General features: G+C 41.0%; 1 protein-coding gene across 1 annotated transcript in view; it reads right to left on the bottom strand.

Moving 5' to 3' along the window:
- Nucleotides 1–1,269: 1,269 nt before the first annotated feature.
- Nucleotides 1,270–27,669, bottom strand: part of SCN11A (sodium voltage-gated channel alpha subunit 11) — a 92,792-nt gene continuing 66,392 nt past the window's right edge. The window contains exons 16-26 of the mRNA XM_058657032.1: nucleotides 27,443–27,535; nucleotides 26,689–26,803; nucleotides 25,722–25,876; nucleotides 23,102–23,275; nucleotides 19,345–19,446; nucleotides 18,651–18,920; nucleotides 18,059–18,112; nucleotides 14,671–14,812; nucleotides 8,872–8,972; nucleotides 5,169–5,439; nucleotides 1,270–2,430 (exon numbers count right to left, since the gene is read on the bottom strand). Of these exons, the coding sequence (XP_058513015.1) occupies nucleotides 1,412–2,430; nucleotides 5,169–5,439; nucleotides 8,872–8,972; nucleotides 14,671–14,812; nucleotides 18,059–18,112; nucleotides 18,651–18,920; nucleotides 19,345–19,446; nucleotides 23,102–23,275; nucleotides 25,722–25,876; nucleotides 26,689–26,803; nucleotides 27,443–27,535 (2,496 nt within the window). The 3' untranslated portion in view covers nucleotides 1,270–1,411. The remainder of the gene's footprint in view (nucleotides 2,431–5,168; nucleotides 5,440–8,871; nucleotides 8,973–14,670; nucleotides 14,813–18,058; nucleotides 18,113–18,650; nucleotides 18,921–19,344; nucleotides 19,447–23,101; nucleotides 23,276–25,721; nucleotides 25,877–26,688; nucleotides 26,804–27,442; nucleotides 27,536–27,669) is intronic.

Here is a 27,669-nt window from a genome sequence, read left to right as displayed (position 1 = left end):
AGTCATAATGGAAATATTCACAACACAGAACTCAACAGGTACTACAAAACAAGGCTGCTTTGGTCCTGAAGAACCAATTGTTAAACAGCTGACAGGTACACTATTGGATCCAGCATTTAAGTTTAAGCAAAAAATAACATTGAGTTCCTACTGAAACAACCATGGAACAAGAGGGAAATATTGATTAGCTATTTGAAAGAAATTAAAATTGAAAATTTATTTTTCAAATTTCTATTTTGAGCCCGGCAGCGTGGCCTAACGGTTAAAGTCCTCGCCTTGAACGCGTCGGGATCCCATATGGGTGCCGGTTCTAATCCCGGCAGCTCCACTTCCCATCCAGCTCCCTGCTTGTGGCCTGGGAAAGCAGTCGAGGACGGCCCAATGCATTGGGACACTGCACCCATGTGGGAGACCTGGAAGAGGTTCCTGGTTCCTGGCATTGGATTGGCGCGCATTGGCCCGTTGCGGCTCACTTGGGGAGTGAATCATCGGATAGAAGCTCTTCCTCTCTGTCTCTCCTCCTCTCTCTGTATATCTGACTTTGTAATAAAAATAAATAAATCTTTAAAAAAATTTCTATTTTCCTTTTTATTAAAAAAAGAGATGTATCTAGTTGAATGTCAAATTTATAGGGAGAGGGAAGAATAGGAGAGATTGTCTACCCATTGGTTCATTCCCCAAAGGTCATCAACAACCAGGACTGCATCAGGCTGAAGCCAGGAGCCTAAAACTCCATCCAGTACTTCCACATAGTAACAAGAACCCTTGGAAGTGAATCAGCTGGGACTCAAACTAGCATTCACATGGGATGCCAGCCCTGCAGGTGGCAGCTTAACCTACCGTACTGCAGAGTCAGCCCCCTACTTTTCAAATTTCCATATCATATTGTAGGTTATGAAAGAAAGAGTGGACACGTCAAGGTAATACTTTCATATTTAAACAAACCCAAAATAGTTAATGTTGATAAATGCATCTGCAATAAGTTATTTGTTTATTGGAAATTTTGAACTTTCATTTAGCATGCAAAAGAGCTATGTGTGATAAAACACATTGGTTAAAAAAAAATCAAACAAAGGTGCTGACTAATGTGCCTGGAAACCAAGGTAAAAGGACAGTCTAAAATTTAGTGTGTTTTCCTCTATTATTTTGTTTTGATGAGTTTGAATAATACTTCAATCCTAACAATAGTGTGTCATCTATTTTTTCTTGTTGAAGTGGTAGTTAAAAGGCAGCTTTATTTTAGATCTCAGCAGAAATTACTTAGAGTGTTAAAATATCACTGAAAACAACCCAGAAAAACACGGAATGGCTAGTTTTCCAAGTCCGCTGCTCGTTCACTCATTGAGCTGTAGACCTGTGAAGCTCAGAAGCTAGAAGCAAGGCTGTGAGGTAGGGGACAGAGGTGAGTGGCTCAGTCGTAGTGGGCCTTGCTTTTAGCTACCTCAACACTGGGCAAGTCTCCATTGCACAGCATTTCAAGTGGTGGAGGAGGTCTGTCTTCCAAGGCACCTTTGGTCATCTTGGTCATGTACTTTCGAAAGGCCTTTTGAATAATAGCAGCACCTCTCTCTTCTTCCTTCCTCTTCGTGGTGGTGATTATTGGCTCATACAACTTCTTGAAAGGATTTGCTTCCATGAACTTCTCTTCCATCATGACTTTCATGCTGTCCAGATAACTGGAGTCACCGAGTACCCTCGTGGTGAAAGCAAAAAGAATATCCATGCAGTGCAAACGATCTCCACTCACCATGGGCAGGTCCATTACTAAGAACTGAAATTTGTTTGGCTTTGCCACCCGCAAAGGCTCTGGAAGGGCATCAGCAAAATCAGAAAGGGCAGAATATTCAATAAACTGTGTTGCCTCTGGGTCAAACTTTTCCCACACTTCATAGAATATTTCAAAGTCATCATCACCCAAGGGTTCCTCACTTTCTTCAGTGGCTGTGTTGAAGTTCTCCAAGATCACAGCAATATACATGTTGACAACAATGAGAAAGGAAATGATGATGTAACTGACAAAGTAGGCGATGGCTATTGCCCACAGGTGGTGGTTTTTTGCGGAGTTTTCACTTTTCAGCATGGGGCTGAGCAAAGAGTCCCAACCTGCTGATGTAGTTATCTGGAAAAGACACAGCATGCTATTGTAGAAAGTCTGGAAGTTCAGTATGTCATCAATCCCCGACTGTGGGCTCACTTCAGAAAAGAAATTCATGCCTAATATAGCGTAGATGAACATGACCAAGAAAAGGAGCAGGCCGATGTTGAAAAGGGAAGGGAGAGACATCATCAACGCGAAAAGGAGGGTCCTGATTCCACGAGCCGCCCGCACCAGCCTCAGGATGCGGCCAATCCGGACCAAGCGGATGACTCTGAAGAGCGTCGGGGGGAAAGGGATGTGTTTCTGTTTCTCCAAACCAGAAATCATGGTACCTTAGGGGAAGAAGAGTTACTGTCAGAGCACACCTGCCAGGCCCACTGGCCTCAGAATCCCAGCAAGGCCAACTTCCCACCAATAACCAGTCATCTGTGCTCAAAGGTAGGGATATTCTTTGCCAAATTCAAGGGAGACTCCATCTGTGCTTTAACTTGGAAAATAATTTCCTTCCAGTTTTAGGTGGAACTTTAGATGGGATAAGGTGTCTAAAATACTGAAATCCATCAGCAACAGGAATATGGTTTCTGAAAGGCTACTGTGATAATTGTCTGATGAATTTGGAGGTTGTGATCTACGTTGGGTTTTAAAAGTCACTCATGTGAAACAAACACAAAGCTATCCATATCCAAAGATAATACGACGAACAAATGAAACACTAGGTTCTGAGTCTCTCAGATTAGACTACAAAGAGAGACTTCTGGCGAATGCTGGCTCAACCTCAGCTGCCAGTGGAAATCGCGAGCCCGACTTCCAAGTTCCTTAAACCCTTTGAAGTTTTGTGTTAGTGAAGAAGCCTTGAAGACAGTCTGAGGTGGGAAAGGACAATTTATCTATCACAAGAACCACCACATGTATAGGGCTGGGCAGACAGGGCAGCCACGTGGGTGCTCATCTTTGGCTGAAACTGTCCACAGGTCTCATAACTATCAACCGTGTTCATCCCAAGAACTGTCAAGTGCCCCAAACTCACAAAAATGGGGAGACCCTCTCTCTCTGTTGGTGCAGATTCCCTATGAACAGAAGCTTAAGCTGAACTTTGTGCCAACACCTGAATAGTTGCCCTAAAATGTCTCCCTGAATACAAGGACTTAATGCAACTCACATTTTGGGGGCAAATATGGTCAAACGGCTGGCACATGCTTGTCTTGCGTGGACATGGCTTTCTTAGTTCTTGGTACTGTGATCCTCTGTGGTCATGAGGAGTATGGAAGTTAAAATGCTTTTGCTGTCACCTAGTGACCAAAGAGGATCAGCTGATGATGTCTCACTAACAGCTGAGTTGTACCACAATGCTAACTAAGCAGCCACCCCTGGCAGTTCAGCAGCATCTATCCTTGAAGACCCACATTCTTGGAGACGTGTCTTTGGCTAATCAAGCCCATGATGATCTATCGTTTCCCTGAGCTTCATTGCTCTGTTTCCATGTGATTTGCTATTCAGTGAATTTCTCTCTTTTTCTGACAGTGAAAGGTACAGTTTTTATACTTGGACAGGATTCTGAACTCCAAGAGAAGATTCACCGCAACTCGCCGCATTTTGTACTGCTGTAAAACTTAAGAAGCAGCCTGTAGAAGTGGCGAGACTAAGTGTGGGATGGCAGCCGGACTGGCAAAGGCACCCAGAATTCTGCCCACACTGGTGAGGAGGATCCTGCCTCGTGTGCTCTTTGTCTCATTCATCAGAGAAAAATGCCATGCATAGCATTTGGTCAGAGCATAGTCAAAGATGTCTCCACCAACTGCGTGATTTCTGGCATTTCCAGGAAAGAGCTGAATGAATGAGCTCCTTTTGGACTATTCAAAGGAACAGTTCTTTGGGCTCTCATAGGGGCTATTTCATCAGTATATGTTTTTGAACATTAAGTAATACAGGTTACAGTCTACTCAACTATAAATATGTGGAAGGATCTACTGGTAAACTGTATCCACATGATCTTCATGGCCCAGGAACCAGAGATGATCAAAAGCTGTAACACTTCTTTGTTCTCTGGAACATCTGCATAATTGTAGTGGCAGTAGGAGCCAAAATATTTTGATCTAGCCTATCTTTTTGGTGTACCCCTTCTGAGACTGCACAAAAACGTCAGGGTGGGAGATCAGTTTTCCTTGTCTGTGTGACTTTTTGAACCGTGAGAAGGGCTCATTGGAGCTTTTTGCAATTATGAGAAGCTCAATTAATGTTTTGGATAAAATCAGAGTTTAAAAACCCAGAGTAAGTTCTTATGGTTCAGCCATAAGTTGATTTATGTGTGTGTTTTAGAAAAGGTCACCTGACAATAGCTATCCTTCTGTTCTATTTTTCCTTTCATAAACCCGTCAATTATCATACCTATGATGAAGAAAAATATACTGATTATATACAGGGGCTAATTGATGAGTGAGATCAAACTAGTCAAGAGAAGCATAGTTCGTGAAGTGGTTTAAGTTTACATGGAACACAAATAAACAGAAAGCACTGCTAGTCTACATGATATAATTTTGGACGTATAGACTCAGGTGGGCCACGGGGCCTTTATAGCAGGTGAGGAAGGCACACCAATGCTACGGGGAAACAGCAATTAGATCTGGCATCCATGAGGATTCCAAAGTAAGAGAGAAAACATGATCACTAAATGCAAATCCTTACAACTTTAAAATATACCTTCGGGGTTATAGTTGCAGAGGACGGGTAGAACTGGCTCCATAACCTTTGCAAGTCATATTACACCACAAAAAGCTCCCAAGTTTATCTGAATTTTGCCTGGCTCCATTGAATAAGTTATTCACCCAATTAACTCTATTCCAATGTTGCATACAGTCAAGGGAATGGAAATTATTCTCTAATTCCTGACAGCTCCTTAGCAAAGACAGGCATTGGTACACCTATCTATTTTTTTTTTTTCTTTTTCAGGAACCACCTGAAGCCACATTTATTGCTTTGTGGATAGTTTGGAAATGCTTCCAAATGATAATAATTCCAAGTTTGCTTCTGGAGGTCAGTTTAAAGTTCCCCAAGGTGTGATTTTTTTACTTACTAACAATGGACAGAACCACGACCACACAATCAAATAAATTCCAGCCACTGGTGAAGTAGTATTGTCTCAAGGCAAAGATTTTGATGAGGCATTCTACTGTGAAAATGACCACAAAGGCTACATTGAGATACTCAAGGATGGATGTCATAGAGTCGGTCTGGTCAGCTGTCTCCACCATCATGCTAACCATGTTTAGCATAATGAGAAGGACGATGATGATATCAAACACTTGGCTTGTGACCAAGTCGAACACAACACCTTGGCATTTGTTCTGAGGAAACAGAAAAGAAATAATAGATCATTTTTACTTGTAGCAATAACAGCCGTGTTGGCCAAACTTTAACAGTGAGTATGCGGGCCAGTGGATACTCTTAAGGTGGACTGTGTCAGCCGATGATCCTTGGAAGGATTTCCTCAGCCTTGGAGCAACATAATCAACAGTATCTCAGAACTACAAAAACCATGTAAGCAGTACCATCAGAGCATGCCTTACAGCGGGGACCCTGGGATGACATCTGGTGACTGGCTTCCATTTCTGGGTCCTAATATGGTTAGGCTGCTGGGAGCAGTCCTCTTCCTTTCCAACCCACTCTCCCCAGATACAGGGAAAAAAAAAAAAAGGAGATTGGAAAAAGTTGTCTCATCCGCTTTCTTCTAATCCTCAACGCTCTTAACCCTAATCAGTGATTCAAAGGGCATCCATCCTTCGTAACTATGGAAACATTATCAAAATAATAGAATTTTATGATAGCGATAAATAACAGATCATGTTGAGTTGTAAGAATGATGCCATGTACATTGAAAAGACACATCAAGAAAATGAAGTTTGGTTTCTCTCCTGATCACATCTTTTCTGAAGGGCAAAAGACTTTTATAGATCCCGAAGTTGTTGTACAGCTCCTGTTTAAATTTAATATGATAACTGGCATTAAGTGCTTAGACATGCAGTTTTAATCTCACTTTAAGCAAAAATATTTTAAAACATCTTAGTAACAAGATATATATGATGTGATTGATGATGTTGTTTTGCTGGATTAAAACAGCTCATGTTGGATTAAATAATAAAAATGATGAAACTTGGTCACTGTATTTTATCTGCTTCTATATTGCTGTTGCAATCATGTTAGTTCAGAGAATACTTGGTCACACACAGATGTTTGGCAAATTGGATTTAATGTCCCTCAGGCTCTGTTTGCCAGGTCAGATCATCAGAGCTTATACTTAATCAAAATTCTTGTATTCAAGCAAATCTTTATTGCCACATTTCTAACTTGTTCACTTTAAATGGGATTTTATTCAATGATTATTGAAATGGGAAAAAATCTCATTATTTGATATTGTTGATGAAATTGATTTCTATATAGGTGAGTATACTGCTCTCTAATTGTTCTGATAAAAGTTCTAATTTGATTTTGTGAGTCTAATCTATCATGTGTGGTGAAATGACTAGACTGTTTCATGATTTTCCTGAATATAATGGGCTGTGAATCATCACTCAGTGAAATGCTGTTCTTAAACACAAACTCAGACATTTAAAGCATATGGCATTCCTGAGTACAAATTAGTTGTCTGAGGCAAATGGGGATTAGAAGTATAAACGCGTATTGGGTTATTTTATATTACACTATCTTCTAATCAAAGTGTGCACACACTGTTCTTTGTAGAGAATTTATGGAACCTTAAGAATTCATCTTTCAACCATCAAGGACCTGCTTTGGTAACCCAGGCAACAGATGATGCTGACTCACGGGAATAACAGGAAATAATGGTGGTAGAGCTAATAGGTAGGCAAAAGGAAACGTAATGAGTGTGTTTGTATGTGAGGGCTGTAGGAAAATTGATACTGAGGTTATCAGTCAGAGACCAGAAGATGAGAAATTTTAGAGGTAGTTCATGAGATCTGGCCTGAGCAGATTCAGTATTGGTTACCAGGAGTGTATCCAAGGGCCTAGAGCAGAAGTGGAATGACATGTGGAGTTCAGTGAATTCAGGAAGAGTGGGGGCAATGGTTGGACACAGGGCAGGGACAGGGATATTATATTCAATGCAGGGCTTTTAGCTCATGTGCTGGGAACCCTGAGGCTTTCATTAAGAAACCTGGAGAAGACACTTGAAGGTCAAGTGCACCGCCTATCTGAGGATGCATTTGGGAACTCATATAGGAGGTAGAGTAAGGGATGATAAGTGTGGGTGGCTTTATAGTTAATTGCACCGTTGAGGCAAACGGGGGATTAGAAGTATAAAATTACCAAAAGTAGTGAATGATCAAAAAGCATTTTATGTGACTCTAAAATGTACAGTTACTCTTATGTTTCAGCATGATTTAAAAACCAGTAAGAAAGTTGCCCTGTGGGGATACATCAAGAGAAAGAAGAAATTATTCTAAATCCCTTGCTTTATGGCTGGAAATGAAATGTATGAGTTCTCAGGTTTAAAAAAAAAAACAGCTGGGTTTTTCTCCCTTTTTGGTTGCTATTAAATTATTACAAAAGTAAAAAAAAAAACATATTCAGAGTCAAGAGCTGTGTGCAATGGACTGACTTGAAGTCTTAGTTCAAACTTATGAATGTCAGGTGATAAAGTGTTGAAATGGTGTCCTGTAATACTCTCTCTGGAATAGTCAAGACAAATGAGCAGCAGTTACAGGAATGCTTGGTGAGCTGCAGTTACACAGCAAGAGTTGTGACTTGATGTCTATTGCCTGGTAATCCCTATGACACACCTGTCCATGCTTAATCTTTTTAAGTTCATTTCTGGCAGACAAACAAGGCTGGGACAGTGGAGCGGCCAGGAGGCCTTGACTGTGTATTGTAGCTTTTCTTCATTCACACATTGAAATAAACTGGCAAAGGTGTAGGAACATTTTGTGTCATGCCTTAGGATTTTAGATGTTCAAATTCAATCTGTGCTTTCTAATCTAAGCCTCTCAAACGGGTATACAGTCCCCCAGCCTTACAATTAGACTACCAGTTTCTAGCCTCATGTTGATCATCCTATTTTGCCCTGAATTACCTGAGATCAGCAAACTATGACCCACTGGACAAATGCAGCCAGTTAGCTGCTATGGTACAGCTCATGCTCACAGGGTTAGTTTTTATCTTGAAATGTAAAAGATGAAGACAATGTTATGGCACATGAATCACAGGCAATCACTTTCCCCATCTCTAAGCAACCCATTCATCAGCTCTTTATTCTCTATGGTTCCATTTGTGCCTCACCGTGATGCTGAGGTTCTGTCTAAGCCTAGGGCAAGATTTGCTTTCTGATTCTACATAGGAGAAATTTGTCAATACCGGACGCAGTTTATCATAAACATTTGTAAAGATGAATTGCATATGTGTAAGTTCAACCTCTTACACCAGCAAAGCCTGGTGAAGGATATTAGAAGGATATCAGAAAGATATCAGAAGGATATTAGAAATACTTTTCAAACTGGTTGAGATTAAGCTTAAACAAACTGTGAAGTCTGTTATTGTGATGAGTCTACCAACCACCTGCTGTGAGCACACTACAAATGACATATCAGTGGTTGCCTCGGCTGCTACTGTTGAATCTGAACATCTAGAATAGGAACACGTTACGGATTTTGTGAGGTCTTAACGTTTGTAAACTTAAAATATTGCACAATGGCATGGCAGAAATCTGAGTTCTTACTAATCACCCAATACATTTTTTATTTTCAGAAGCATTCAGTTGCTCTCACCAGAGGTCTCGGAATGGGTTTTTGAGGCTTTTTGGTTCCTAATTTTTTCATGGCATTATAATATTTCTTCTGTTCTTCTGTCATAAAAATGTCTTGACCACCTAAGTATATGGAAAAGATGAGAGATTACCTTGATTTTGGGGTCAGGTTCTGAAACTGTGGAAGTAATTTTAAATTTACATTACATTCTGTCAATAATCCTGCAAATTCCAAGCGAAGTAAAAGAAGCTGAACCTTGGAAAAAGCTAAAAGGAAATAGTTGTAAAGTTAATGAATAGGAAAAACGGAGGTGACACTAGTTATATTTCAGTTTTTATCATATAAAAATCCTAAGTTCTTTGTAAACATTCACAGAAGCTCTGTAAAATCTGGATACATTTAGATTGCATACATCAAACAGCAATCCAATGAAAATAGAAATTAGTAATGCATATTTAGCCAACATCCCACAATGCGGCAATTACATTCTCTTAAATAAGCACATATATCACTAATAAACTCAATTGCATAAAATCACTTCAGTCATTCTTCTCAGAAGAGGCAACAGAGTTTAAATATTTTCATCGCCAAACAAGAAAAAAATAGAAAAAGGACTAAGATTATCATTTTTGGACAAGAATGGTATAAAATATTTAGAAATGCTGACTATAATACAACAAAATTCTTTTAGCAGTTTAGTTGAATCTGAATGAAAATTAAAAGAAAAAAATAATCTCTAAAACAAAATATAGCTGGGGCAGGTACTTGACTGGGAGTTGATGCACTTCTGGAGATGTTGGCATTTTTATCAGAGAGCCTGGATTCAAGTCCCAGCTACATTCCTGCTTCTTGCTAACGTATGGCTTGGGTGGTAGAGGATGAGCTAAATTAGTTGGGTCCCTGCCACCCATGTAGTGGGGATCTGGATGAAGTTCCTTGTTTCTGGTTCAGCCTGGCCTCGTCCCAGCTATTTCAGGCATCTGAGGGAGTGGATGGTGAACAGCAGATCTTTTTTTCTGCTTTTCTTGAATCTTTGCAATGAAGGGGTCCTGGAAAAAAAAGGCAATAGGCTGTGCCAAAGCACCAGCGCTTCTATTCTTGATCATATATAATAACAAAATATATTCCCCACTATCCCAATTAATAAGAAAAAGGAGGCAGAAGATAGAAATCAATAGGATCAAAGACAAAAAAGGAAATATAATGATGAAAACCAAGGGCATACATAGAATAACAAGGAACAAGCAATCATACAACAACGAATCAGAAGCCCTAGAGAAATGGATAGTTTTTTTTTTAACACACGCAATCTATCAAAGTTGAATCATGAGGCCATTAATAATCTAAATAGACCTATAACAATGAGTGGAATCAAATCAGTAATTAAATCTCTCCCAACCAAGAAAAGCCCAGGACCAGACGGCTTAATTGCAGCATTCTACCAAATGTTTCAAGAACTTACCCTAATCTTCCACAGGCTACTCCAAATAATAGGAAGGAAGGCAATCCTTTTAAACTCTTTCTATGAAGCCCAAATCGCCTTAATACCAAAGCCAGATAAAACACAACAGAAAAAGAAAACTACAGACCAATATCTCTGATGAACATAAAGACAAAAATCCTCAACAAAATACCAGCCAACAGAATCCAGCAATACACTGGAGGGATAATTTACCTGGACATGTTAGGCTTTCTCGCAGCATGTAGGGATAGTTTAACATTTGCAAATCTATACATGGGATACACCACATCAAAAATTGAAAAATAAAAAACATATGATCATCTCAATAGATGCAGAAAAGGCATTTGATAAAATCCAACACTTCATGCTAAAAAGTGCAAATAAGATAGGCATAGAAAGAACATTCTACAACATAATCAAAGCAATATGCAAAAAATCCAAGTCATACTAAATGGGATGGACTGGAAGCTTTTCCACTAAAATCTGAAACTAGACAAGGATGTCCACCTTCACCACTGCTATTCAATATAGTATCAGAAGTCCTTGCCAGAGCTATTAGGCAAGAAGAAATCAAAAAACTTCAAATTGGCACTGAGGAATTAAAAGTATCCCTTTTTGCAGATGACATGATTCTCTACATAGGAGAACCAAAAGGCTCAATCAGGAGAGTTGCTGGGGTCCATGCAGTAGGTGTGGATGACACAAAGGTGGGAAGAGAACAGCTCCCCTGTTCAGCAGGGCCCAGGGGAGCGTTCCGTTGCATGGTAGGGCTCTGTGGATGTCTCTGCAACCATCTGAATGCAGTTCCATCTCCCTTTGCAAGGACACCCAACCACCCTGCTAAGAATTCTGTAATTTATTGAGGCATTGTTGTTTGCCCCTGCAAGATGGTTTTTATAACCACTGTGAGCTTGGGAGTTAATGATGCTGATAACGTCTTGGTGAACGGGCCTTTAACAATGTAAGCTGTCTGGGCTGCTTTTATGGCCCTTTCGCTGGAAGAGCTCAAGAATGTCTGTACTAACATCGTAATGCATGTTTTCAAACTAATTTAGGGTTATTGAGTCCGTAGTTGTAATGGGAATTTATGTTTGTAGTTTTTCTGTTTCTTATCTTTATCTTTTCCCCTCTGTCCTCTAACTGATAAGTTGTATGATGAGAATTGTAGTAGTAGTGTATTATTGATTACTATGTGTTGTCTACTGAGGAATTCCTGGCTACAACATCAGAATGGATAATGCCTGCCTTAATGAGAAACAATTGGCAGAATTATCCTTGGAAACACCCACTTGTCCATCTTAGAGTTAGAATAAAAATGGATTAGACATGGCTCATTGCTAACTGCAATTCTTTTCGCCTTTGTAACTCCTGCTTTACTTGCTTGGCTAACAAACAGTGTGAGCTTGCAGGCCTAACGGCCAACTAGTGCCCATGGCCCCAGTCGCCATAAATCAAGGCCCCAGCCTTATCAACCCATAGATAATTCAAGATCGGGGTCTGGTTGTCACAGGTGGTGCCAAGGTTGGAGCCCATACCTGAGGAGAGAAGGCAGGGGCTGGCAAGTCGAGATAAGCAAGCAATGTGGAATCCTTCCTCACTCACCTCTCACCTGTTGTAAATTGTGCCCCCCTTGAAGCTATGCCAAATTACCCCTAAAGAAAATTTTGTCATTGTACTTTCCGGTCGAGTGGATGCAACACCATGACGTAAAAGGTCTGTGCCAGAGCTTGTGACTGCTTCCGTATAAATAAAAAGGAAAGCTTGCTTGCATTGTCCACTATGATCCTGAAATTATAGTGATCCGTTTCTTTTCTCTCTATGCCTATTCCGCACACCGAACTCAGTTCCGAACTCAGCTGGAGCTGGCCTCCAGCACAGAGTATTGGAATTCATAAGAGAATTTGGTAGGGTAGCAGGATACAAAATTAATGAGCATAAATCAACGGTCCAAACATACACCAAAAAAAACTCCATGACTGAGAAATAACTTTTAAGAAAGAACCTGTAAATGAACTCCCTTTTAAAATAGTGGAATCTTGGGCTCGGCAGCGTGGCCTAGCAGCTAAAGTCCTCGCCTTGAACGCGCCAGGATCCCATATGGGTGCCGGTTCTAATCCCGGCAGCTCCACTTCCCATCCAGTTCCCTGCTTGTGGCCTGGGAAAGCAGTCGAGGATGGCCGAAAGCTTTGGGCCCCTGCACCCGCTCACTTGGGGAATGAATCATCGGACGGAAGATCTTTCTCTCTGTCTCTCCTCCTCTCTGTATATCAGACTTTGTAATAAAATAAATAAAATCTGTAAAAAAAATAAAATAGTGCAATCTTAAATACATTGGAATTAACCTAACCAAGATATGAAAAACCTCTGTGATGAAATTATAAAACATCAAAAAAAAAAGAGATAAAAGAAGACATTTAAAGATGGAGAAATTTATAATGTTCCTGGATCAGCAGGATCAACATCATCAAAATGTCCATGTTACCAAAAGTGATATACAAAACCAATGTGATCTCAAGCAAAATCCCAACAACATTCTTTTCAAAAATAGAAAAAATGATGCAAAAGTTCATCTGGAAACACAAGAGACTACAAATAGACAAAGCTATCCTGAAGACTAGAAATTAAGCTGGAGAAATACAATTCCAGAACTCAAGACATACTGTAAGGCAATGGTGATCAAAACAGTCTGGTGCTGGTACAGAACTGGAGATCGATGTAACAAAACAGAAACCCCATATGCAGCCCACACATGTGTATCCAACTCATTAGCAAGATAACTGAAAATAATCCAGGGAAAAGTCTGATCTCAACAAATGCTGTTGGGAGAACTGGATAACAGATTGCAGAAATAAGATGCAAAAACCAGTCCTACATAGATCAAAAAGGCCTAAATCTGCACCCAGAAACCATAAAACTATTAGAAGGAAAAAATAGGAAGCACTTGCCAAGACATAGGAATTGAGAAAGACTTCTTAGAAAAGTCACCCAAAGCACAGGGAGTCAAAGCCAAAATAAACCATCGGAACTACATCAAACTAAGAAGCAAATGAAATGATCAACTAAGTGAAGAAGCAACCAACAGAATGAGAGAAAATCTTTGCACACCACACAGCAGCGTTTATGAAGAGCTTCAGAACTGCAGTGACAGCAACACAAGCTACCCTGTGAAGAAATGGGTGAGGGAAATGAACAGACATTTTCCAGAAGAACAAATACAAATGGCTAATAGCTCAGGCTTCCTAGATATCAGGGAAATACAAATAAAACGCACATTGAGGTTCCACCCGACTCTGGTGAGATGCTTTTATTGCCTTAACTTCTCTAATTCTAGGAATTTAACCTGGCTAAATAATCAACAGAAAAAAATAATTTAAAATTTTTTGCGTATCTAAAAATACTTTTTGTTTCAGAAGGGCAAGGTGTTTAGAAATGATGTGACTTCATGAAGAAGGGAACTCTCAGGATAAATTGTGGCCCATGCATAATGTGAGATATAGCTCAGCTACACATTTTCTTTGAGTAGAGACGGTCTATTACAAAGGTTTGCAAATAGTGACTCATGACTATAGAACCAAACACATAAGGTAGTCCCAACCAGGTAAAACTTGGCAAGAAATTAACTGGAGAGTATTATACCACAGTGACAAGAGACTTTGTCTAAAATGGTTACCATTGGGTGTCACTGTAGGGTGATTTCAAATTTTCTTCGTTCTTACCCCATTTACTGCAAAGAGCCTGTGGATTTTGGAATCAGCAAAATAAACACCTATTCATTATGAAGGCTAGGAAAGCCTTTCCTAGTTCTTCCTCTTCCCCAGTCACTGTCATTCTGAGTAGTTCAACAGCTCTGCTAAGGCTGAATGTTGCAAACCAGGATGCAAGGTTGTTGAAAGAGGAACATTCATTATTTCTATTGTAGATAGCAAACACAAACAAAAACCCATACCCCTCAAAAATAACAACAACAGCAAAAACAGAAACAAAGACTCAAAAAAAAAAAAATCCCACATGGAATGCTATTAAAATCTTACCATAGTGTCATAAATCCCAATCCTGAGAGCTGTTGTTCTCTTAAGGTTTAATTAGTATCAGACTTAGAATCAGACAAATACAATGTGTATTGATTCAAAGGGTAAGCCAGATAATAAAAAAACATCAGCTTAATAACCACCCCTTCCCACGCCTGCAGTTTCTTCCTGGCCACGTCTTTCAGGATCCTCTTCCAGCAGAGGTGGTGAGATTCTGTCTTCCTGCAGACTGTGAAGAATGCTCTGCAATTATTTAGATCAGTTTAGACCAGAACTTTCTCCACGCCGGAGATTGGACATGAGACTACCAAATCAGAATAGTCAACATACTTATCTTTTTCTGCTGTTGGTTGAAGTTGTCAATAATAACACCAATAAAGAGGTTCAGGGTGAAGAACGAGCCTAACACGATAAAAACTACGAAGTAGAAGTACACAGCTGTATTCTCTTCAAATGCTGGTTGTTGGTTTTCCTGTTGGGGGGAGGGGGTGGGTTTCAACAGAAGAAAAACAGAATTACAGCAGACAGTATGCGCCATCCTGACTACTTTGTCTAGACAACAAAGGGTCTGTAACCTCTTCTGTATTGCCACAGCCCCTTCTTCGAGAGCTGTTCTTCCCCGCCTAGTTTGTGTGGTATACCTGCTCACTGCAGAGATGGACTTTTTATTGTCAGCAATGGGGAAGCATTAAGGATTTGTAATTAAGAAGAACAGCTTAATCACCTTTGTCTTTTAACAAAAATCTGTAGGATCTCTACACGGATATTCAATTAGGGAGAGCTAGACTGTATGTGTGGCCACCAGAGGAGCACATTGCATCATCACTGGTGAGCTATGACCTCCTTTATACAGAGCCCACTGTTCTATCCAGCTGTGTCCTTTCACTCCTGTAGCTAGCATACCTTCCAATATGTAGCCCCTCAATAGGCACAGAATGAACTTAAGAGTAAATGAATGAATTGGTAATTAATCAAGCTTCCAGCATGGACACAAATTGACTCTAACCAAGCTTTCCAAGTTGAAAGTTCAGCCAAGAGTATCTGAGATTCTGTTTGTCTGAGTTCTTTCCATTGGGTTCAGTATTAGTGGTCTAAAGTAGCCTTTTCCCCTAATCACATCCAAGGAAATAAGTACTGGTAGCTCTACCATATGATGAAGGTGTTTATGATATTGGTTATCCAATACCTAGCACACAGACAAGTGGAATAGAGGTAGTTATTAAAAACCATTGCTTTTTTCTTTCGCTAAAAGAGTACCTGACACTAGCCACAGTTGGCTTGAGGCTGTCCAGTTTTTTGAACAAAGGATGGGCATTAGTATAGAAATAATGTAAAAGAAAGAGGGAACTGATATTCAGCACCTGGTATCTACTGTAAGATTATGCAGCAAGCAAATATTGCAAGTTAGGTTATTGCCATGAGATAGAAGAATGTCTACATTTCTTCATGTTCATTATGTACTTCAAGGAGCTTATGGAAAATAGAATTAAAAGTTTACTTTGCCATGAAAAGTTTGGAAACCCATGCATTTGAGGGTACCTTAAACAGTTTACTGATAATTTGTACTATGAGACAATCTAACAGGTTTTAATTTTTTGTATCAAAATAAAATTATCTTTCATTTTCTATAAACTGTTTCTATTACAATTTTAAAATGTATTTCAGTTTATTTGGAAAGCAGAGACACGAAGAGATAGAGAAATCCTCCATTTGCTGGATCATTCCTCAAATCCCTGCAACACGCCAGGTTGCAACCAAGACCCCATAACTCATTCTGAGTCCCCAATATGTGTGGCCCCAGGTAGTTGAGCCACCACCTGCTACTTTTCAGGGTATATTTTAGGAGAAAGCTGGATTGGAATAGGAGGAAACAGGATACAAAGCAGGTGCTCCTGTCTGCTATGCCAGCACCACATGTGGTCTGTTAGCCACTGAAACAAATACCCATCCCACTATGAACTACCCTCAGCATAGTAATGCCTGCAGTGAAAGAGGTTCAGAAAGGGAGAGAAAATAACAAAAGCTTATCTCCTTTGTCCCTAGGAAGTTTTGGGGAAAAGTAAGCAGAGATAGATAAAACAAGAAGTACAAGATGTATGTGTCCTGATTCACTTTTTTGATTTGGAGAAGGGACTTGGGAATGGGGAAGGCAAAGAGATGGTCCCTCAATTAAGGAAGCTGTAGTTGGAAAAACCTTACTTTAGGGACTGGAGTTGAATAATCAGAAAGATGTTTCTCAAACCTCTATCAGTTCCCATGCAGTTTGGACATGAAGTTGACATAAAGTTGGCAGACTATGGGCTTGCCATGGTGAATCTTATAGCAAGAGATGGGACTAGATTTCTGGACCAGGGGTCATGTGGATAATATTTAGGACAGTCATGGAGGCCAGATGGAGCTGAAAGGGACAATGGTCCATGGATTTACTGATCACAGCTTCAGTATCTGAGGTTATTGTAATGCTTTTGTGACCATACACATAAGGGCATTCATGCTGCAAACCAGGATACAAAAACTAGCATGCACCAGGGCCAGCGCCAGTACAGACACTCTTCCCAAAACCTTCACTCATCTATTTTTCATTCAAGAATCATAGGCAACCCACACACCTACAAAAGTTTCTTTCTCACCATCTCTGGCAGATGGATGCCTAAAGTAAACTTGAGTGAAGATCAGGTACTCAGAAAGACAGAAGGAATGAGTGTATCACTACTGTTAAAACACTTGCTATAAATTATAATTATAAAATTAGATTGTACATACAATGTATGACTATGCAATTATGCTCTGTGTCAATATTATAATCCAAATTGTAATTTTTATAAACAGTAAAAAACACATTTATTAGCTGTTCCTTTTCAGAAACTTAATTTCATTAGCAAGAGACCAAGATTAAGCTGGTTGATTTGTTACTCTGCATCTTCCACATATTAGCTCAGACTGAGACACTAGGTCGGCCAAAAGGACTAACTCTCACTCGAACCAGCTCGGCTACTGCTACAGCACACACCTGTCGAGCACCTACTACATGTCAGGTATTATCTCTGCAGACTCTCAGAGTGAGGTGTACACCTACACCAGGGTAGGGAAAAAAAGTTAATGATTTTCCATTGATTCCATTTTTTGACTCAACTATTTGCTAACCTCTATGCCATCAGCCAATTTCACTCCTTTCTATTCCTCAATTTACTCATCTGAGAACTAGAAAATAGGGTAAATGGCTGACCACTCTTCCAACTCTGGAAATCTGTGATTGCTTTGTGTTGAGAATTCAACAGTTGAAAATCTCCAGAAACTCCCCTGTCTCCAGGGAACCAGCAACCATGGAGGTCTCTCCTGTTTGACTTTAGTTTAGTCTTTTTCACTAATTCTTGGAAATTTGGCTTCTGCATGCCTATATATTTAGGGAAGAAATGAGAACCAAATCAAGGTATCCTGTAGTTGTCTCTTGCTTCTAGCTCTATCTCCTATACTGCCTTTGGTCTCCATGGAGACAGAAGATTGGACTTTTGAAAATGTTGGTGTATCAGAAATACACAGGAAGATACATATAAATGCATTTAATCAGGCAGTGGTTGTTTTCAAAGTTTTGTCCTAGAGAAATGAGGTAGAGAACCCTGGTTACTACACCTGCACGCAGGAAGTTCTGGGCTGTTCATATGCTCATGATATCCTTGATTTAATCTTAGCATTCTAGAACATGGAGTAACAGACTCACCCCTCTTGAATCAACAGCAGCATACATAATTTCCATCCAACCCTTATATGTTGCCTGCAACCAAAGCAGAAATACACAAATGTGTCTGTAGACTTGTCAACAACCGACAAATGCAAAAAGGTCAGGCCTGGTGTGCCAATATAGATAAAACAAGGCCCAGTCATGCCCGAAAAGGGTGTTCACACAAAATGCCAGTAGAAGGGAATGCGAGGATAAATTTCTTGGATTTTTTTTTCTTTTTTTAATTTTCACAAAATAAAAAGTTTAAACATAAAAGGCATTTCTAACAACATTTGTTAAACAAAATATGGCCCAACTTCTATATACCACACCTAGTATCTGCTTAAAACGTTATGACCTGAGGGTAAGCAAAGTGCCATGGATAGTTAAGGGATACCACTTGGGAAGTAAGATTCAATAGGCAACGAAGTGGGAGGTGCTCAGTAGGACAAATCTTGGAGGCCTTGGGTTTCACATGAGGAACTAGGATTTGGGTCTGTTATCTCAATGAAGTCACTGCAGTTTTATTAGGGTCAAAGTGTTTTGTGTTCCTTAAGCGTTTTCTCAGTGTAGTCATATGTACAGTACTTACCACCTGCAGCAGAGCCAAGTAAACTGTCCCCACATTGTCAAAGTTGATTTCTGGGGTGACCCAAGACAAATTGCCAGTCTCACATTGGCTTCTGTTTGTAATGATGGTATGACTGATAAGTGTATTTGGATCTGTCTTATTAATGCATTTTCCAAATTTCCCCGAAAAAAAGGTTACTCCGAGTATACAAAATATGAGCCAGACAATGAGGCAGACAAGCAAGACATTCAGAATGGCAGGTATGGCGCCGATGAGAGCGTTGACCACCACCTTAGGGAAACAAAAAGGAAGAAAAACGTACCAGCTGGCTAGAGCATATGCAGCTCATGATCTCTCCAAGATGGGTCTGCTTGAGCTCCAGCTTTCCTCTGTCTATCACCTATCCCTAATGCAAGACCTTACCTACTCATACGGCTGCAAAGTCAACTCAAGAAGCATGATTGAGGATGGTGTTTTAAGGGACACTTGCCCTGGGATTCCCAAGGGAAGGCAGAGCTCACTTGAGTTGTCACAGAGACTCTTAGGTAATGTCTCTACCTTTGGCTTGCCCCTACCTCTCAAAGTCTATGCCTCGAGATGCAAAGGTACCAATAAAAGGGAAGTCTTGGTGTCTGAAGGACAGTTCAGCCAAAGGGCAGTCATCTTCCTCTACCTTCCTCTGTTGGCTGAACACCCATCCCACTGGAAAACGTACCTTCATTCCTTCAAATTGTGACAATGCCCGCAGAGGCCTCAGCGCTCGCAGAGTCCGGAAGGACTTCAAGCTCTTCACGTTGATTAGACTGATCACAGATACCTGGCGGAAGGAGAAGCTACAGGTGTTGTGCCCGCAAGTGGGCCCCAGGGAAGTCAGTCAGGAAGGGCTCTGAGCTCGCTTCCTGGGAGACAGAAGCGTTGTATCCACAGGAAGTCAGACCTTGCTGAAGGGCGAGGGTGGAGGGAGCCGCCATGCTTCAGACTGTCTGGCAAAGCTACCATTCACAAAAACAGAAGTCATGCATTTCCACCATTTTTGTTTTGAATGAAAGTCAAAGAAAATCAGAGAAATTCTGAATGTCAAGAAATCAGTAACACCCTTGGCTGATGGATAGCATGGGCTCTTGAACTGCCTCCTGTGTTGCTATGGTGGTGGGAAGTAGAGACATGTAGGTTCCATATTGAGTCAATGCCGAATTTCCTAGTATTGGTCGTTGTACCATGACTTTGTGAGACAGTGCCCTGGTTAGGAAAGACAAACTGAGGTGTTTCTCGGGGAAGTGGTATGATTGTTGTGACTGAATCTCAAACCATTTAGAAAAAAAAATAGAGCAGGAAAGCAAATAGCAGCTGGATGGCCCCTGAATCACTGGGAGGAGCTCGTTCCCCCATTCCTGGAAATTTGTCTGTAAGCTTGAAATGATAGCAGACGAAAAACCAGGAAGAAAGCTAAATTGCCTGTTCACAGATTTTTTCCCTTACTCAAATAGATCCTTTGTGGGGGAGAGGGGAATTAAAAGATGCTTTCCTCTCCCTGGGGGGACAGGACTATGGACTGGAAAACTGTTAAGTACATGAAGTTAAAACCTCCCAGAATGCTGAACTTCAGTTTGGAGATGACTCTGTAGCGCCTCAACCACTCTTACTATTATGGGTTGTAGGAGGACAATTAATTGGATATCATTTGAATGACAATAATTGAGTGGATATCATTGGCATGGGAATAATGGATTAGCTATCATTTGTATGAGAACAATTGATTGGATATCATTTGGATGAGAACAATTGTATAGAAAAAACAGAGAGGCGCTTGCCCGCTCCAGGCAGACCAAGGAAAGGAGACTCCCTAATGCTTGTGTCTATGTGACCCCCAGTCTTTAAGAAGTCTGATGTTGTTAATAAACTTCAGCTAATGACCATCAGTCAATAGTCCTTGTGTATATTATTATCGACCCCGTGCACTGAGTCCATCACTGCCGGACAGCGAACAGTGGGTCCTCACAGGCTCACCTTGAAAGCTGCTCATCTGCACAGCAAGTGAGTCAGCATATCGATGACTCAGCTGATGCCATAGTTCATTCCAGCCTAGAAATACTGCCTCGTCATCCTGCCAGCCTCAATGCAGCAGTAACACGTTCATCAACCAAGATACATTGAATGAGCTACTGTGGACAGAACTGAGAGATTTTAAAAGGTCTATGCAACCCAAGATGTTTTTACTCATAGTGGATTTTAAAAACAGGATATACATATGAGAATTTCCCTTGGATATATAAGAGAAAGTTATTTAATGGATTGTAAGTTGGACTTGTTTGTAATTTTACACTTGATCTTAGCCATAAGGCCGAGAAACGACTGACTTATTTCTAATTTTACAATAATGCAAGACTTTCTCCATAATGGTTGTAGTAATTAAAACATTACCAGTGATTGGAAATTGCTTTCCTATCTCCTTCTCAATGTTAGGCACCATCTAACTTTAAATATTTTGACAATCTGATGAATGAAAAGAGAAATCTCTTTTTAATGTGTTTTCTCTCCTGCTTTCTATAACTCTTTCAAACAAAAATGGAATGAATCTTTTTAAAAAGATTGTTTTATTTTCTTGTTCTATTCATTTCGTTATCAGGATTCTACTTGCTTTATTAATTGGTTTATAAGATTTTCCTCTTTTTCTATTCTTTGTAAAAAAAATTTTATTAATATTAAAGCTAACTGCTCTTTTGAAGATTACCAAAACTCACCTGTAGAACTTTCTGGGCCTGGTGCCCTTTGTTGCAGAGCATGTTTGAATCACTGTTTTGATGTTGGAAAGGGTTATTGCTACATTTATGTCTCCTATTTTGTATTTAGTCTCTCTGGCCAGTTTATAGTGCACATCCTCATTTTTACCTATGAGAAAGTTAATGCCAAGAAAAGGGGAAATGATCTGCTCAGGGTAACTCAGAAAGACAGCAGGCAAGCTAACTTTAGGACTCAGTGTCCTATGCCAATGGCTGTATCCAGCATGCACAGGATCCTTTAATGACTATAGCAATCGCCTGCTCACGTGGGTTTCAGATTCTAACTGGTGTGGAATTCTTAGCACTGTGGACATTGATAAGAATGAAAAATAGATGCTCTTGCTCACATCCTTGAGTTCTGTTGGAGCTCCTTCAGGACTGAGGCCTTTCCACAGTGCCTGAACCAATGACCCATCTGTTTCCTCCAACAATGTGAATTTCAAGAGGGTTTTGCTGACCACATGGCTTGTGCTCTTGCCATTTGTCCCATCCACTACCTCAGATAGCAGGGACACAGTGTACTGTACTAGCTCGTAGTAGAAACAGTGTACGTGTAAACTTGAGCACTCTGGAGCAAGACTTACTGGGTTTGAATCTCACATTTACCCTTTCTAGGTACAGCAGTCTTAAATGTGTTTCTTTATCTACCGCTCTCTCACATTTTGGGATAGGTACTATTATTCTTTCTCTGTATATAGGAAAAATCATAGTACTTGCCCCAAAGAGTTACTGTGATAATTATAGGAGAATACACAAATGGAATTCATGATAGAACCCCTATTGTAATCAACTGACAAATGTGCCTCACAAGAACTATTATCAGCTTTGGCAATTCATGGATGGAGGTGGGAATCCCAGTTTTATCACTTAGGTTCCATGATCAGAAATAAGTTTTGCTGATGCTGAGTTTCAGGGTTCCTCATCTGTCACGTGGCAGTTGTATAATGCGCTGTAAGCTGGAAGATCATTGTGCAGATTAAATGAAAGAATGTAAGCGAAAAATCCTTTTGTACTAGTGAAAACTCAAGATTGAGATCAGCCCAATCTGTTGGTGATGACTAGTTTTGAGAAGTCTTGAAAAGACATGAAAAGTTAGAAGGGGATGGGGAACTGAAAGATACTTGGAGTTATTCCAAGTGAGCTTGCCAGGTTTGTCATGCTTGTGGAGAGAAGTGGGTGAACATCACCACGGACAAGATTGGAATGGTTAGTGTATGAAGCACAGTACATGTGTGTGCTGAGCATTGGGGAGGGTTCGAGCTGGGAAAGACTGGCCTCCTGATGGACAAGTGACAGCCATTTGCAGGTACTGTGAAGACAAGATGACAACAAAGTGATACTTTGGAGAGGTGTCTGTGTGAAGCCTACAGGCAAGAAAATGCCCAAATTTTTTTTTTTTTTTTGGAAAATGGAATTTAAAACTAAGTTGATTTTCAGTGAAAAAAGTTTTGAAATCCATGTAGAGTTGTTTCAAAACATTCATTTCCATGAACCTTTTTTTTTGAAGATCCCTTATTATGTATAGGTTTCATTTGCTTTTTAATTTCATTTTTTATTTATTTACTTTTGCACAAGGGTAAACTTTTAATCGCATTTCCTGTGAACTTTCTGTGAGGTAGCTGTGCTCATCCCCTCTTCTGCTCCCTCCTCCCCAGCTTCAGCCTGCTGGGGACACAGACACGATGAACTTACGATCACAATGATGAAATCGAGCCAGCACCAGACACTGGTGAAATACTTTCTAAATCCAAAGGACACCCATTTTAGACCCATCTCCAGGATAAAAATAAACGTGAAGATGTTGTCTGTACAACTGAGTAACTTTTGAATGTTGTGCTGTTGCTTAAGATGAACATTTTCAAATACCTGAAATGATAAAGAAAGCCATAGGCCAGACTGAATACTTGTAAAAAAAAACAAAAAAAACAAAAAACTCCCAGTTGATGCATTTTTTCCCTTATGTAACTAAAAGCTAGTATCTTTCTTGGAAATACGGTTTTACTTCAAAGATGTTATGACTGGGCTTTTTTAGTGGAAACCATTCTTTGAGCCAATGAAAACGGAGGAAGAAAAATACCATTCATATACTTGTGTGGTCTCTAAAGCTCTCTGGACCCTCATTACTGGCCCTCTATACCTACAGTCATCTTCCCACCACATTCCCTAGATGTCCTAATCTTTTTTTTTTTATTTTTTAAAGATTTTTATTTATTTTTATTGGAAAGTCAGATTTACAGAGAGGAAGATATTCTGTCCAATGATTCACTCCCCAAGTGACCGTAATGGCCGGTGCTGCGCCGATCCAAAGACAGGAACCAGGAACCTCCTCCAGGTCTCCCATGCGGGTGCAGGGTCCCAAAGCTTTGGGCCATCCTCAACTGTTTTCCCAGGCCACAAGCAGGGAGCTGGATGGGAAGTGGAGCCGCCGGGACTAGAACCGGCACCCATATGGGATCCCGGTGAGTTCAAGGTGAGGACTTTAGCCACTAGGCCACCACGCTAGGCCCCTAGATGTCCTAATCCTTTCGACTCCTGTCAAGTGTGTCTTGGTGACGTTTCCAGAACCACCTGGTGGCACAGGCCATCTCCAGAGGCCCTTTCAGTGTTATCTGCAGTTCCTGTAGCCTCGAGGTCACATGCCCCAGGCCCATGTCTCTCACCATAAAGAGCCATGCCCATTTGCCACTGAGGCTTCTGTGCAGAATTTGGGAAGTTTGGGACCTCATGTGATCTGCCTCAAATATTAAACGTTCATTCAATGTGATTGTAAAAATTAGATAACCTAGTCTTCTGAGATTTTTTTTATATTCATTGATTACATTGTATTATGTGATACAGTTTCGTTGGAACTGGGAATCACCCCACAAGTCTTCTGAGATTCTTTTGGCTGCTGTGTGCAAATGCTCACTCAGGTAGAAGGCAAGCATGATTCTGGAGGATCGTTACAACTCAGGTGTAGACTGTGTGGTGTGGCCTTTCTATAATTACTGGGAGTGAAAGACAGGAGAGAAGAGGGGCCTGGTACTAAATCTACTTGAGATATTAAGACAAACTTGAAGACGGGAAGGAAATCAGCCCTGATGTTGGGTGTTTGGGACAACAGATTGTCTTTATGAAACAATCTTGGAGCCGCCTGGAGACTGCATCTCCTTCCCCTTCCTTATTCCTTCTCAGCCTTATGATATCGGCTTCAGGTACCAGAGTGATGGCTCAACTGGCTAATCCTCTGCCTGCAAATGCCAGCATTCCACATGGGCACTGGTTGTGTCTCAGCTGCTGTACTTCCAGTGCACTGCCCTGTTTATTGAGCTGGAAAGGCAGTACAGGATGGCCAAAAACCTTGTGACCCTGCACCTGCGTGGGAGACTCAAAAGAAACTCCTGGCTCCCGATTTGGGAGCAGCTCAGCTTCAGTTGTCGCAGACATTTGGGGAGTGAACCAGAGGGTGGACGATCTTTCTCTGTCTCTCCTCTCTGTAAAACTGCTTTTCCAAAAAAAAGAAAAATACATCTTAAAACATCAATCTCACCTTCATTGCCCTTTTTTTTTGGTGGGAGATTGTTCTATTCCAGAAAAACAGGTAGGTGCCCGTGCTACATGTTCTATGCTATATGGTCTGATCACATCACTGTGACCCTGGTTTATAATGGCTCCTCTACCTTCTCTACTCCAAGCTCCTGGAGATCAGGGGACTCATGTGTTCTGGTCTTGAGGATAGACATGATACAGGTGAGTTCAGATAGTGTGGGTTAGCTCAGTGGACTGAGAAAGTTGACCATAGTCTGTGAACTTCAGGGACTCCTATATGGTGACAGGTGTTTCCTGGCTTAGGAGACCCCTGTGATGAACACAGCTGCCCAATAACAGAGCTTCTCAAACTCCAATGAGCTCCTAATCACCAAGGGAACTTGATATAATGCAGGTTTTGATCTGGTTGGTTTGTGGTGGGCCCACAACTCTGCATTTGTGACAAGCTGTCCAGTAATGATGATGCTGTTGGACTGTAGACCACATATGGTGGCAGTAGATCAGATGTTTCTTATTTCCTTTCTCTACAGATGTGCACAATGAAATGATCTGGGCTGCACTGTTGACCATCTCTGCATGCGTGTCCAGTCCTGTTCTGCTTAGCTTGCACTCGCCTTTATGAAAGCACATGAGAGCTAAGATGGTATGCATAGTTGTATAAAACTCAGATCCTCCTGCTTTCTGGTCTACCTGCGTTCACAGCCCCAGGAAGAGCCAAGTCAGAGCATGTAGCTTCCCCAGATTCCCTAATATGCAGCATTCCCACAAGACCATGATAATTTACCAGTGCCCCACTGCTCAGCAGAATCACAAAGATAATAAAGCTCTCAAACCAGCTGTGTTTCACTATTTGGTAGCAGGTTTTCCGCAGGTTCCACCAAAGGATCCAGGCGGACTTTCTCTTGTCCACTCTACAACATGGAAAGTAGGAATACAGGCCTGAAAGAAATTAGTAGTAGCACCACCATTAGTATTCTGTAGTAAATTGCCTTAAGTCTCCACCCTTCCTGTATTCATACCCTTGCTCATGAGGCCTGCAGTTTCCCTGTTAAAGAAGTAGTGACCCCTCCCAACCCTTTGAACATGGGCTGAGCCAGTAGACTGGACACTCAAGTGAACTGGAAGTGACACTGTTCAGTTTCGACACTAGGCCTTCAAAAGACATTCCTGTGTCTGCTTGCTCTCTGGTACTAACTCAAGTGGGGGAAATGGCATAGTCAGGCCAACTCATTGGTTTTGAGAGGAGAGTTAGTTATAGACAGGCCAGGCAGAGCCATGTTTACCGGTTGATCCCGGATTAGATCACTGATTTCACCCAATGCCACTTGCATGAAGAAGGTGAGCCAAGTTCAGCAGACAGAGACAGTTGAGATCAGCTCAGTGATACCAGCACATGGTTACTAGTATATGCCACTAATGTTCTGTGGCTATTATGGAGCAACATATGTTATTTATTTATTTATTCATTTTACCTCAAATACATTCTGATGATGGGTGATGAATTATGGGAGACTTCACAGACATGCTGACCCAATGAGCTTTATAGAGCATGTCTCCTGCTTGTTGGGTTGTATGAGTGAAGCCCACATAAAGCAAAAGTTACTCAAACTTTCTTTACCTGTATGCTAATTTTATAGATGCCCTCTCTTTGCTGTGGTACTTAGTAAAAAGATAAAGAAGACATCTACCCAAATGACAGAGCTTCAAAGAACAAGATTCTGTGTGTTGTGTTCAGGGATACTGGTACTTACCTTTGGGCAAGCATCTCTCTGGCTGCTTTGCGGGAGTCATATCAGTTAACCACCTAAAGGTGTCCTGGGGATCAATGGTACTACATTCAGACAGGACACTGTTCGTGTCAGGCTTCTGCAAGTCAGAGCAGAGCAAAGAGGGAGTTGTGAGACTTCACCTCACCACGATGCAGCCAGGTCTTCCTTTTCTGACTTGCTAGGGATGACTCCAACTGGTCAAAGGCTTCTGAGTGTGAAGAATGTCAGGGAAACACCTAGCAAATGCTGTGCTTCTCTGAGTCCTCTGATTGCCCTGACTGATTGCTGGAGTAACTGCAATGCGTATGAGGCACAGCCCCTCAACATTTCCCTTTGTACAAAGCAAAATCTTGACAGGCCCCCTAGCTCCAGGCAGGGAAGTCAGGTACTAAGAATGACTGAGACTCATTGGTTCAGTTCTCTGGACTGTGGGAATGCTAGGTTCCAGCCAGCGGTTCTGTTGGTTTTCTTCTCCTTGTTGACATCATATCTGATGACCTCACCAAGGGATGCCACTGGCATCTACTGGGTAGAGGCCAAGAATGCTATTAAGGCTCCTAACCTTCTCAGGGAAGCCCCCTCATCCCCCATAAATTGTCTTTACCCAAGTGTACTAGTGGGACATTGCCCTAGACTTTGCTTTAAGTTCAGCTCTGGAAGTTTTTCACAATGGCTGTCTTAGAGCTGGCTGTGGATGGGCAACATGCTCCTTCCCACAAGATACTAGAAAAGTCACCTTTTGGAGATTCCATGAAATTGAGTAGTTATCATCAGAGAATACATCGATTTCCACACTCTGAACTCCAGGACTGGTGGGCTTTGTGGTCTCCTGAGAAAAGAAAGCCGAGAGAAGGACTAGTATTCCTTTTGGAGGTTTCACGTGTGATGAACTAGGTATGAATTCTATTTATTTTTCTATTCATCACAAAAATAGTCTGTGGAATGACTTTTTCTTGTTTTAAA

The sequence above is a fragment of the Ochotona princeps genome, chromosome 30 (assembly GCF_030435755.1).
Source record: "Ochotona princeps isolate mOchPri1 chromosome 30, mOchPri1.hap1, whole genome shotgun sequence".
Taxonomy (NCBI): domain Eukaryota; kingdom Metazoa; phylum Chordata; class Mammalia; order Lagomorpha; family Ochotonidae; genus Ochotona; species Ochotona princeps.
The sequence above is the reverse complement of the archived record's forward strand: the minus strand, read 5'-3'. Positions and strand labels throughout refer to the sequence as shown.